This window comes from Phaethon lepturus, unplaced genomic scaffold, assembly GCF_000687285.1.
Source record: "Phaethon lepturus isolate BGI_N335 unplaced genomic scaffold, ASM68728v1 scaffold31184, whole genome shotgun sequence".
NCBI lineage: Eukaryota > Metazoa > Chordata > Aves > Phaethontiformes > Phaethontidae > Phaethon > Phaethon lepturus.
The window spans coordinates 1-13,178 of record NW_010533194.1 but is presented as its reverse complement, the minus strand read 5'-3'; the positions used below and the strand labels follow the sequence as shown (position 1 = coordinate 13,178).

The 13,178-nt window shown below is 39.2% G+C and overlaps 1 protein-coding gene across 2 annotated transcripts in view; it reads left to right on the top strand.

The window, feature by feature from the left end:
• The window catches only part of OSBPL2 (oxysterol binding protein-like 2), a 37,045-nt gene extending 26,280 nt beyond the window's left edge, over positions 1 to 10,765 (top strand). The window contains exons 8-14 of one of the 2 annotated variants that reach the window (XM_010285098.1): positions 2,142 to 2,249; positions 3,526 to 3,615; positions 4,257 to 4,380; positions 6,330 to 6,458; positions 7,216 to 7,339; positions 8,025 to 8,115; positions 9,334 to 10,765. In XM_010285098.1, coding sequence (XP_010283400.1) covers positions 2,142 to 2,249; positions 3,526 to 3,615; positions 4,257 to 4,380; positions 6,330 to 6,458; positions 7,216 to 7,339; positions 8,025 to 8,115; positions 9,334 to 9,436 — 769 coding nt within the window. In that variant the 3' untranslated portion in view covers positions 9,437 to 10,765. The remainder of the gene's footprint in view (positions 1 to 2,141; positions 2,250 to 3,525; positions 3,616 to 4,256; positions 4,381 to 6,329; positions 6,459 to 7,215; positions 7,340 to 8,024; positions 8,116 to 9,333) is intronic. The other variant, XM_010285099.1, reaches the window with a different exon arrangement.
• Positions 10,766 to 13,178: the final 2,413 nt, after the last annotated feature.

Genomic DNA, 13,178 nt, shown 5'->3' with positions numbered 1-13,178 from the left:
GGAATGCCTCTCCAGATTACTCCTAGGCTTGTCTCTAATTGCATGTGTCTCTCATAAATTATGTGACTTTCCGTAAGCTGGTTTGTGCCTTGGTGGCACAAAGACTCTTGAGCTTTCCCAAGTTTAACACAAACATGCAGTAGATAATAGTTGCAGAAAAAGTATTCTGCAACTGAAGACTTAAAGGTGCTTTTATAAAAGTTTTCCTCAGCCCTAGCTTTGAGGTTATTTTGAAATGTCGTCTTGTGAAGTTTCTAGACATTTGATTGCGATTCTTGCTAATCGAATTGCAGGGCACAGATTTAAACTGGAGTATAAACTATTAAAGCATTTATTTTAAATAATTGCTTCCAGTTAGCAGCAGAAGTTGAAATAACATTTTGAGCCTCTCAGTGTTGTGATTCATACCATTCTGGTGGTTTGAGTAGTCCGAGATCTGCTCAGGGCCTGAGTGGACAAGTAACTATTCAGGGAGCAAAATTGCAAGTCAGTGTCAAGTACTGCATTTATGTTAACCATGACTATGTTTTCAAAACATGCACTAGAAAACACACTTCTTCCTCACTTCTCCAGCACTAGCAAGTGTTTCAATTTATCAGCACTGGCCATGAGTGTCTTGTGTTTTGTTTCATGCTGTACAGCTTTTGGTGTCAAGTAGTTCGTGAATAAAAATGTGCGCTAAGGCTGCTGGGATGGATTTAGGGAGTTTTGGTATTTTTTTTTTCCCCACTTGAAGAGTAGTAATTGTTCTAAAGTATGCTTGAAGACAATTTGCTGTGGAAAACAGTCAGACTTCAATGGTCTGTTTTTTTCTCGGTACTGGAAAATGACAGTCTGTTTGGAAACATTAAATAGGAGTGTTCCCTCCATACTTACTGGAATTAGAAGTACAAGGCCTTTGCTACAAAGATGACACTGCTTGTTTCTGTATTTTTTGTATTAAAGTAGAGTTTGCAAGCTTTCCTAAGATGGTTTGATTGCCAACCAGGTAACTTTAGCATTTCTTTTACCAGCATGGAAAGATGAGTGAGAATAGATGGCTTTGACTTCGCTGAGCTAGTGATAAGAGGAATCGTGTTGTTGAACATTTTGGCCACTGTTAGAATAATGTCTTTTGAAGACTTAGAATCTGTTAACTCATCTTTGTAAAGCTTTTTGCAAAGCATTAAAAACAAAATGAAACTAAGTGAAAAATTCTTCAGTTCTAGGACTTTTCCTTCTTCTCAGTAAATCTTTAGGAAAAAGGATGGAATTGAGTAATAAATTGGAATTGCAAATGTCATGTTTATGAAGCTTGAATATAGCGCTATTGTGTCCCACTGATGTTAAACAACCAACCAAAAAAACCCCAAACCCACGCACACCCCCCAAAATTGCCTTCAGTGACACTGGAGCAGGCCTCGTACACTGATGTGGAAACTTGTGGCATGTTTGTGGAAACCACTTAAGCAGTTTGCTGACTCGTGTCACTCTCTTCAGGTTCAAAAGCCTTTACCACCCACTGTTTGTAAAAGGAAAAATTGTTTAAGTGGGTTAGTCTGACCAACCCTCAGGGCGGACTGTCTTCATATCAAACCTTTGTTAGAACTGGTAGTGACTAGTTGTCTCTGCTAGAAGACTCAAATATTTATGTTCAGTGCTTTTTTATCACAAAAAGGTACTTTCTAGGTTATGACAGAGGTTTATGAGAAAGAGCTTTAGGAAGAAGCTTGCAACGCTGCTGCCGTAGTTGAATAGCGGACACTACTAGGTGTTAGTCTGTCAGTCCAGTTCTCATGAGTATTATGTTTTATCACATAAAACTTTAAAAGAGCAAATAGAAAGGATGAATTCCTGGACTGCTGTTTATGTTGGGCTGGAATTTGTAATCAAAAGCACAGCAACTGTAAAACTTATTATTTCAACTCTGTGAGAAGGAAATAAAGTAAAGGGGATATCACTTCATTAACTTGCACTAATGTTTAGATACAACACATTTTTGGCTTATAAAGAAAAGTCTGTTTCTTTTCTGTTTTGAAGTTAACTGCTGGCTGTTCACAGGAGTGCTTAATATTTTGCCCTACCACGAACAGAATTGAAAACAGGCTTACATTCCATCTCAAGCTCAAGAAAACTATTTATTTTTCTCTTTTTCTTTACAGACATAATGAAGCTTACACATGGACAAATCCAACCTGTTGTGTACATAATGTAATTATTGGTAAACTGTGGTTAGAACAATACGGAACGGTAGAAATTGTAAATCACAGGTAATCATGAAACTGTGGATTGGCTTCTAGGGACTGGTGCATGGTCACTTTTGTTACAAAGCAGATAGCAGTTTTGTAGGTCCAAAGTCTTGTCTTTTTTTTCTTTCCCTTTCTGACAAATGCAAGCTATTCATTGGACTGGGCTTAGTATCATAGTAATATACATGAAAAGGCACAGGGCTAGATGGCTTATGGGATACAAAGGTTTTATGTTTGTGAGTTACCCATTGAAATTCAGCCTTGCTAATAGAGAACAGAAATTAAATTTAACTCCAGTACCACTAAATGGAATAATTGTTGGAGGCTTGCAGTGGACCTCCATCATGTTGATTGTGATTTTGCACTCTTTTGATAATAGAGGACATCTTAAATTAAGGGTACAGCACAGAAAAATGACTGCAGTGTAGGATAATGGGAACTTAGAGCATGTAAATTGTTCTGCCAACTGCCTACGTAAAAACTTTTTACCTTATATAAAATAAATGATCTCCTGTAATGATGAGGGAGAGAATTTTATGAAAACTATTACTTCTGCACATGTTTTTCTGTCAATAAATGGGAGCTTTAATCCAGCAGGGCTGCAGTTTTGATACTTCTCATAGCATCAAACCTACAACCCTGTCTCCTGTATTTGTACAAAAGACCCAGGATGGTCCCTGTATGCTTTGTGCTTGACACAGAAACTTGGCCTGCTACCCCACTGGGAGAGATTCTTTACATATATGTACATCTCAATGCAGGGAAGATGCTGAAATATAATGCTGGTTTCTGTTTGCAAAATGTTTAGTTCAGAATTTTTGATATGCAACTTGGAGGTAACTTTTGAATGCACTGGACTAGATTCTTCTGCGTAGATAATTTGTAAAAGTTATTTCTCGTTACAATAAGCTGTAAAAAGGTATCTGAAATGCGGTGTGTTAATAGTGTGGGTTAACTAGTATGCAAGAGACTGCATTCTATTTTCTTCCTAGTACTTTTGATAAATTTTAGATGTACATGAGACTCAGAAGTATGGTCATGTGTTCAGTTGGCTTTCACAGGCTGATGTCGTCATGTGCACATTGATTTCTTTTTTTGTCTTTTTTGTGGAATTTTGAAATTTGTGTGCCTTTTTTAATGATCAGATAATAAACCAAAGTTGAAGAAAAATTGTGATATAACTAACTACCCCTCAGCTAACTGTAACTATATAAAAAGAGCTAAATAAGGTAAACAGTAAATTTACTAATGTATTTAGGGGCTTGCTTCTTTAAGCATGTACTTATTTCCTCTACAGTACTGGAGATAAATGTGTCCTTAATTTTAAACCATGTGGACTGTTTGGGAAAGAGCTTCACCGAGTAGAGGGATACATTCAGGACAAAAAGTGAGTGATAAAAGCCTCTTGGCTTCCTCATTTCTGAGCACTGTGGCATTTCTCTTGCTGGCATAATCACCACAACTGATGTGACTGCAAAGTTGCTAGCAGTGCAGATTGTAACCCATTTCTGTTCTCTGTGTCAGTATTAAACCCCTTGATTCTAGGATGATGGTTTTAACCATTATTAGAAAAACTCTCCAGTCCAGTCTTTGGAAATAAAGGTATCCAGGGAAAATGCAGAGTAGTCACAACTGATTTCACTGTTGTACAGTCACAGTTCCAGTCTTCAGTTTAAAATAATGAGAATATGGTTATTGGAAAATCAAACCCAAACCTGTTTCCCGACTCTGAGTCTCTATATTGTAAGGTATTGGCGTTATTGCACCCACGCTCATTTTAACAGTGACAAAAGCATACAGCTAAGTCATGAGGATATGTTCTGCAGGACTAAATGCCAGAAAGACTGGAATAAGCTGAAGCTTTTTTTCTTTGCATTATCAAATGTCTGGCTTCTAAGAAATCTGCAAAGAAACATGAAATACAACAAAGTAGGAAGCTGGGTATTTAATATAGATCAGAATCTGCATGACTTGGCTTAGAAGGCTTTATAAGAAGCAAAAGCTAAGTCTCCTTTGCTTTCTCTGCAGCAGAAAGAAACTCTGTGTGATCTATGGCAAGTGGACAGAATGCTTATGGTGCACTGATCCCACTACGTATGAGACTTACAAAAAGAATGAAAAGAGAGGTGGTGAGCAGAAGAAATTGAAGCCGGTAAGGTTAAGGATTCTTTGGGGAGAAAAGATACTGAAATATGAGAAATGAAAGGAAAACATCTTTACAGAAATGGCCAGGTGGTGAATGGAGGGTTAAAACAGTCTGTCTTTTGGTGAGGGTCAGAGATGGGCAGTGTTAGTCCCATGAGAAGGCGTTGCACGTTTAACTTGTGTAGACTTCAGTGTGAGCTGCTGGTATTGAAGAGAGCTCATAGAAATGGTGTTTGCTAGAGATTTGTCAAAGAGAAGTCATCAAATATCAACCCCTGAGCTGATGTTGTGCAGTCCTTGAATGAGGAAAGTGCCTCTACTGACAACTCCAGATGTAAAAGTACTAGGATTTGGGCCTTAAAAAAAAATTACATGTTTTTTAAGTTAGTTATGCTTTTTGGTGATGCAGCCTTTCAGAATTTAAGGCTGATGTAGACAACCTTGACAACAAAGGGGTCTGGAAACATGCTGAGTTTGTTCATTACATGTAAGCAGTGTCAGGTAAGTTAACACCAAAGCCTCAGTGTTGTACAGAAAATGCAAAATGTTGTATGGTACAGTAGAGGACTGTTGGGTTTCCTGATATCCAGTATATCATACTCTGACTATTGTGTATCCTGATATTTTCCTTTCCTGGTTGCTCATTGAAGATGGTAAACAGAAGAGTGATTAGCTTCTGTTTAACTTTTTAATGTTAAGAGGCTCAAACTTCTATTAAAAAGTATTAAAAAGACATCAAAAGAATCTAGAGCAGCAACAGGCCTTGCGTTTGACTCTAGATTCTGTCGTGGTACAGGCTTATATTTTGACTTTTTAAAATAATAATGTTCTGTTCATCTTATGAAAATCAACTCTCTCCTTCCTTCCTTCCTGTTGAATCTATATTTAGATGGGGAACTGTCTAAGAGTAAACCAGATGTTGACATGGAAAGTAGCCTAAAAGAGCCTTTTTAAATAATGAATACTCAAACCAAATGATTGAAATTAGACTCTTAGCCATATGGAGCTGTTTTCTAGTGTATAAAACAGGCCCTGTTTAACTTAATAGGGTATTTCTGAATAAAATAAATGAGCCATGTCAGAGGGGGCAGAAAGAAAATAGAAAGGGGGTGGGAGTGAGGGGAGGGAGGAAAACTGTGATACTATCACTCTGGGATGTTACTGCCTCAAACTTCCCTCTGGTGGTTGTGGTTGTAAATGGTTTCTCATGGTAAAATCCTCTGATATTCCACAATGTGGAATGTGTCCTACAACAGTCAGATTCTGAGAGCAGCCTCTTGAAGAACACTGCATTTGATTTTATATATGTATTACAGCAGTGCATCTGCTGCAGCTGATTAACAAAGGTACTTGGAAGGAAAGACACTGTATTTATAAACTTAAGTACACAGTCTTCATAGTGAGAAAATTTGCAGTGATAATAGTTACTAGAATCTAGATATAGGAAATCAGACTGAAACAAGAGCCTATCTGTTTTTTAATAGCACATCCAAATCTTTTGCAAATGGTGAAGCAGTATCCAAAAGCAGGCATGCCCTATTTATCTTTCTTATGCCATTATGGGAGCTGGTTTAAATTGCAGTCTTGGCTCATTTCAACCTGAAGAAGTAATAGTCACGTTAGGTGAAATTAAGCTATGGTACGGGATAGAAGGGAAGCTAGAGAAAAGGCTTCTGAAAGACATGAATTTACTACTATTAGTTTTTTTAAACAAACATTCAAGTTGTACATAGGTGGTGGGAGACTGTTCAGAGATATCAGAAGCAAAGCATTAAGATAAAAATGAGAGGAACAGTAAACAGAGTGAGGAAAAGCAAACATGAGGGGTGAGGCAGAAGTCCAGGAGAGTGTTTAATATCTCAATTTTGAACAGGTTCTTCAGCAGTCACTGTAGAACTCTAGATGAAACTGTCCCATTTCCCTTTGTTCCCCTGTCAAATGTTATCTCTGTTTCAGAGTGAAGATGTTATTAAATCTGAAAATGATGAGGCTGATGATATGCCAGAGGTTCAAGACACGGTGCAGTTCATACCAGGCAGTAAATTGCTTTGGAGAATAAATTGTAGGCCACCAAACTCATCACAGGTAACTATTTCAATCAGTCTGTGTATTGCTATCGCTAGTGACTTGTCCAAGGGAACATGAGTAATGTTCAAGGCAAACCTTGTTGAAGTGTCTGTCCTTAGCATGCTTATTGATGGGCTCTGGCAGTTCTTGCTGCGGCAGTAAAATTATGCTACAGCAAGCTCTCTGCTTTGTTCCTGTGCTGAAAATACCACTCCTTTTCGAAGTTGGTAGAAAGAATGCACGCTCTGACTGCAGCTGCTTCAGTGTGAGTCTGGTGCCTTAGGTTAACCTCTCTGTGAGATCTTTGCACTTAGAGTGCATATGGATACACGTTCCCTTCTGCTGACCCTGGTCTTAGAAGACAGGCTTCCAAAAAATGCAGTAACTGGGCAGCTGGATATTAACTTCAATAGTTTCAAGAAGACTTTTTGGTCTTTTAGGTGTGGGTGTTGTCGTCCCTTCCCCCCCCCCCCCCCCCCCCCAAATCATTATGTTAAATATCAGATACGGAGGAAAATCTATCTCCATCCTCTGAAGCAAAGACTGTTTAAAAAACGACAGGTCTGATTTCCATCCCCTTCTGCCCTTCCTTGTCCTTCCCCTCCAACAACAAATCTAGTTTTGTATGAACCTAACCTTGCTTTCAGGGTAGCCAGTTGGGAGAAGGCTTGACTCTGTAATTTCTCTTGGAAGTTTTGTTGCAGCCATTTGGTTTAGGGAACCCAGTGCCACTCCGCCGAAATAACTTGGATGTTATCTTTAATTTGCTTTTAAGATGTACAATTTCACCAGTTTTGCTGTGAGTCTTAATGAGCTAGAAAAAGGCATGGAAGCAATATTAGCTCCCACTGACTGTCGGCTACGCCCAGATATCAGAAATATGGAAAACGGAAACATGGGTATGTGTGTGCTGGAGGAAATATTTTCATGTTTGTTTTGAGAGGGATGACCGAAGGGAGGTTGTCTGATAGAGGAACACTGTCTTCAGTGTCTTATTCCCAGAGCAGCCTTAACTCTTTCTCATCCTGTGTTAATTAACATGCTTTTGAACAGTGTATGATGTCTGTTTTCTCCCAGAAAATCTGGGAGAGCAAATGCGTTCAAGGTGGATCCCAAGACTTGCTATCCTATGTTACAGTGTATTTGCATGTTTGCTAACGTGGGGGGAACTGGCAGACATGCTCTCTTGCTCTGGAGTCTCTTTGGAAAGACATGTGGTGAACAGACATGCTCTGTTGCTCTGGCATTTGTCAGAAAAAAACATGGCCAAATGGGGGGGGATGATAAAAATCATAGAATAGTTATGCTTAATCTAAGTTCTTTCCTGCTGTCTCAGTGTGGTGTTTCTGATAGATAAAACACCAAAATTTCAGTTTCAACTCTGTTTTTAGTAGCAACTTTTCAGAAAAGATAGTTTTAGGTTTTTGTTGCCTGAGATTTTCATTGTTCAGTGAGATTGTGTACAGCAAATGCTTTCTCTTGATTAAATGAACTGTATTTCATTTCTCTGCAGTCTTTTCTGTGTTTTTTGCGGTTTTTTTTCTATTTTGCTAAGTAACCAGTTCCTCTTGAAATCTTTGTTAGATGTGGCTAGCAAAGAAAAAGAGAGACTAGAAGAGAAACAAAGAGCTGCTCGCAAGGAGCGTGCAAAAGATGAAGTGGAGTGGCAGACACGGTAAGGGGGAAGGAAACTGGGCATTTGTTTAATCCTTGGAATGGTTTGGTATACTGCTTGAAGAGGTTTTTATTCAAGGCAGTATGTATTTGATTTCCTGCATGACAGCACAATTTGTAGTGTCACTTAAAGCATTTGCTGGGTCAATGTAAATAATGTAGCTGGAAGCCAAAATTGCTGATAACTTTGTCCTGGAGAAATTATCTAATAATAAATGCTGAAACCGGTCATAATCAACTACTATGGTAATCCTGAATTTTTTTAGGTTTTGTTTTTTAAAACCTACAGAGGTCATATTTTTGTTAGAACTAATAAAGTGTTAAGCCTCACCAATTCCTGTCTGGTTTTTGGCAGTTCAGTAGGATGTTGTGGCCCTCTAAGACTTCATATTTTCACACTCTTAGGACTTCTTGGCTTGCAGAAATGACTTTCTTGATTGCGTATTCAAATGATTTCTCAGTCATAGAACGCATCACAGAGTAATGCATGATTTGGCTCCTGCTCCTGCTGGGTTGCTTTTCACAGATGCCAATGCTATGCAGTCAGGAGTGTGCTCGCAGCCAGTTACTGCAGGTGCTTCCTTCGAACACAAGAACTTTGGGATGTTCCCATGATTTCATGAAATTTAGAAGAAAAAAATTCTCTTCCCAAAGCCTGGAGGAGCAGCTACAGACTAATTCCAGTAAATGCCCTGGAAAATCTCTTCCAGAGAACATACAGTTCTTTTCAGTCAACATGGCTAAAAAGTGAGCATCTGTTAATGTTCTGTGCGCAGTACAGCTCCACAGGAGAAAACTGTTTCCTATTTGGACAAGTTTACAAAAAGGGTTTGTAACCAATTTGGCATTATTTTAAAGTAAAAATTAGTATATAATCAATGTATATTCTAGAGTATCAATGTTACTTTTATTTGTAATGGGACAGCAATTTTAAAATCTGTTTCATACTCCTTCTTACCTTTGTGTAAAAAAAAAAAAATTAAAAAAGGATGCTTTATAAGGTGTGGTGATAATTGTGTATGAAGCTTAATGCCTTATTTTTCACGTTCAGAATATTTCCGGAGAATTTTTTTTTTTCTGTTAAGAACTACCACTGTCTTTTTACAATGTTTTGTGAAAGAAGCAAAATTGTTCTTTTCTCCTGTTAATAACTGTTTGCTCTGCTTGCTTTTTCCTTTTATTGTTTGTTTCTTTTTATTCTCTTTTTCTTCCTTTTCAGATGGTTTCATCAAGGCACTAACCCGTACACTGGGACTTCAGATTGGCTGTACTCAGGTGGCTATTTTGATAGAAATTTCTCAGACTGTCCAGACATATACTGAAATTATGGAGCCAATTGCTCATCTCATCTGGACATCTAGTTACTAGATTTCATTCCAAGCCAGTTACTCTGGTTTTGTTGATAGCAAAAACCAGCTTTTTTTAAGTAAATTTTAACAAAAATTCTATCTGTCAACAGTCAAGGATTTAATTATCACTAACGTCGGATTGCCAAATATTTAAATACTGTTGCATTCTTTCCATAAAGCTGCACCTGAAATCATCATGTTTTCACTAGTTTTCAAAGGGACCTTTGGTTCTTCATCCCCCCCCCCAGTTTCTTTGTCAGGAAGATACGCTGTATCTGGTAGAGCACATAACATCCTTGAAAACTACATAACTTAAATAAGATAGAGATAATCTCCTTGTTACTTAGTACAATAGTGAAGAATCTGAAGTTTTTGGAACTCAGAGCAGGGACGAAAAGCTAATATGGTACCAACAGGATGAAATCTAGTACTGTCGATACTCCTGTGGAGAGATGCATGTGAACTTCCATACGGTATGTAGCACTACGTGGGGCCTGGAGCTCCTGGCCCCCCTCTCTCAATAGGATTCAATAATTCAGAGACTTGGAGAAGCAAAAAACAACCTGAGCTTCTCAAGTTATCGTTGTCTGTTACAGAGTCTTCACAACTTTTGGACACTGTGAGCATTAAACTGTATACCTGTGATAAAATTACATAAAGCATACCTTAGGAGAAGGGAAGGGTGCATTAAAAAGTGTGCTTTTTTCTGAAGTCAAATGCTGTTCTTAAAATAGGAGAAGCTTTGGAAGCAATTGTAGGAATGTAGAGGTGGTTACAATGTAAAATATACTGCTTGCTACCACTTGCAGGCTTAAATCTTCTGCACTACCTTTGGCAGCTTTGGCACTATGTATGCTTCTAGACTAAACTTTTATTTGGAAGCACTTTGGTATGTGTAGCCACACAGGTTCTTATTTTGGGAAAGTTTTGGTTTGCATGTTTTTCATTACTAGGTCATGTCTGTTTTGTATGTTGTGTAAAAGCAGAATCAATTTAAAGCTTTGGCAGAGTTATACCTATGACAAGTTTTCTGTGAGCACGTGCTGTCAAAAATGGCATTTTTTTTGGTCCAAACCATCGAAGCCATATAAGACTGGAAGTAATCAATTACTGAATTGACGCATTCATTTTCTTTCAAGTGGTAAACTTTGGGGGTAGGGGGAAGAGAAGCTTGAAAAATTAGGTCCAGTAACTAAAACTAATCCTAATGCTGCTGCTGCTTTTATGAAAGTTTTTAATTGAGTAACCAGGCAAAAATGGAGAGCAGCTACACTGCTGTTAGGTTTACAGTAATTCAGAAATTGTCTGATGTCGTTAAATACATCTGTGGTTTCATCCAAAGAGTAGGTTTTTGAAGTGCTTCTCTCCCAGCTGCAGGATTAAAAAGCAAGAGAAAATTAACATACTTATGGAGAAACATTTTTGTATCAAATCATGCATCTAATGATTGGATTAACTTTACATTTTTGGGAGATTTAGTTGTCGTCTTCATTTGGGAAAATAAGAGAAGCTGCAAAATTTCAAGGCAATAAATAAGGGCCTAGTCTGAAATGTGCTTGTGGCAACTTTATTCTGTGCTGATTGCAAGGCTCTCAAGCTAGACTTGGTAACACGGTGCACACGGGAAGGTTGTATTTGTTCCTAATAAGTGCATAGACACTTGACTTTTTTTAAAAGACAATGCTGAGCCATATGGGACAGCATAAAAATACTTTTTATGAAAAAATTGAACTGCCAGGCACTGTAACCCTCTTTCCAAACTTGCTGCAAGCAGCGTAGGAAACCCTTTGTTAGGTGAGGATTGAAAGGAGTCATGTATTAAGCCAGTTTAACATCTCATGGGAGTTTAAAATTTGCTTAAACTAAATAGTGTTTAATGCTGGAGTAGTGTTTTTAAAGCAATACATATAAATTGCCTGAATGGAAAAACTGTAGAGTAACTGCTAAAGAAATACTCTGTTTATAAGAAGTGTACAGATTAGCATCCCTCTGGTCTTAAGTTATGACTTAAATTCAAAGACCTAAACCCTTTTCATTATGTGAAAGCATGAAAAAAATTGTAACAACGTGTTTAATCCAAACTTCAGTATAGAATCTTCATGGGATTTAAAAAGAAACCGGGAAGATTTCTAATGTAAGAACGCTTCATTAGTTATGTCTCTACCCCCTTCTCCCCTTCCTTTAGTGTAAAGTTTTTACTAAAATTTCATCTTAGTTCCAAATCTGTGGGTTTTTTTTTTTCTAATGTATTGTTCTTCATTGACAACTTACAAAACACTTCCCCCTCACTGCCGACGGGCCTATGCTTGGCTAGCCATGGGATGCCTAATGCCGCATTTCGATTGCTCTGAAAGTGAAAAAGTTTTATTTTCGATGCAGATCTCGCCTCAGTAGTTTACGTGTCAAAATATTAATACCTTTGCACCTTTTGAAAGAATGTCACTTTTATAAATTGATTAAACACTGTATATAAGATAACTGTGTTAGTATATGTTAATAGAGCTATGTAGAGAAACCATCTAGAAAGAAATTATAATAAATACTCAATGCCCTTTGGGCCTCTAGATGGTGACAAAGAGACTTCTGTAAGCGCGGCTCTCGTAGCAGGGCAGCTGTCGGGTAGGGCAAGAGGGCGGCTGGAGACGACTCTGGCTTGTTCAGCCAGCTCCGGGTCTGTACTTTTTGATTTCACCATGATGCTTATTAGACGAAGGTGATTTAAATCCAAACTTGGAAAGCCTCTGCCCTGCCGTGGAGCCTTTTTCCCCACCCCGGGTGGACGCGGTTCCTTAGCAGCCTGCTCCAGCGCTACGCTGGCTCTAAGCGTGGGGTGATGGCGGCGGGTGCCGAGAGCAGCGATAGCGAGGGACGTGCAGTGTGGAAGTTGTGTGGGAAACCTGCGAGGCGTCAGGGGAGAGAACGGGCTGCGGTGGGGGCCTCATTGCCAGCGTGATGGCGGAGAGGCCGAGCCTTAGCTGGAGCAGGGGAGCGAGTGGACTTTTACTAACAATGTAGTGGATGTGAAAAATTAAGTTTCTAGTTGCTGTAAGGCATCTGCGTTTGTCTTTGAGGCAATGTCATATTGGAAGTTGGGAGCAGCTTTTTCAGACACCAGGCATTTATACAGTTACTGGTACCCAGATTAATGAGGACAAGGAAGCATGTACCTAAATTAACCAGGAAAAACAGAACTAATTAGCAGTATTTATTCCTGTTTCCTAATTAAAAATAATTTCTCAGTGCATATTTTCTTGTAAAAAAACGCTTTAAAAAACATCATCAAGGCTCAGCAGCAGAGTGGCGGTGGGAGGAGGCTGCTGTTGGCAATGGAGGCATCTGCTGGGCCCTGCACCACACGCTGCGGGGGCTGGTGACGCGCCGCAGCTCTTGCTCCTTGGAAACACCCGAGATTTGGGTCACCTGCACCATGAAGCAATACTGAAATTCTGTAAAGGTAACCCGCCTGACACCTGCTGTGAGCCTGGGTAGGGTCCCTTCCGGCCTGCCCCGCGCAGCCCCTTCGTGCCCCAAGCAGCGCTGTGTCCCCCGCTTGCAGGAGAGACGCTTCAGTGAAATGCGTTTATTTTTGTAATAGGTAATAGCCGTCGCTCGCCCTCTCTGTGGACGACCCTGGTCTGTACAGGTCTGGGGACACAACTGTGACACTGTAAAGCTGTAAACGGGAATAAAGGTGGTTTTGGAGAAGAGCCGGGCT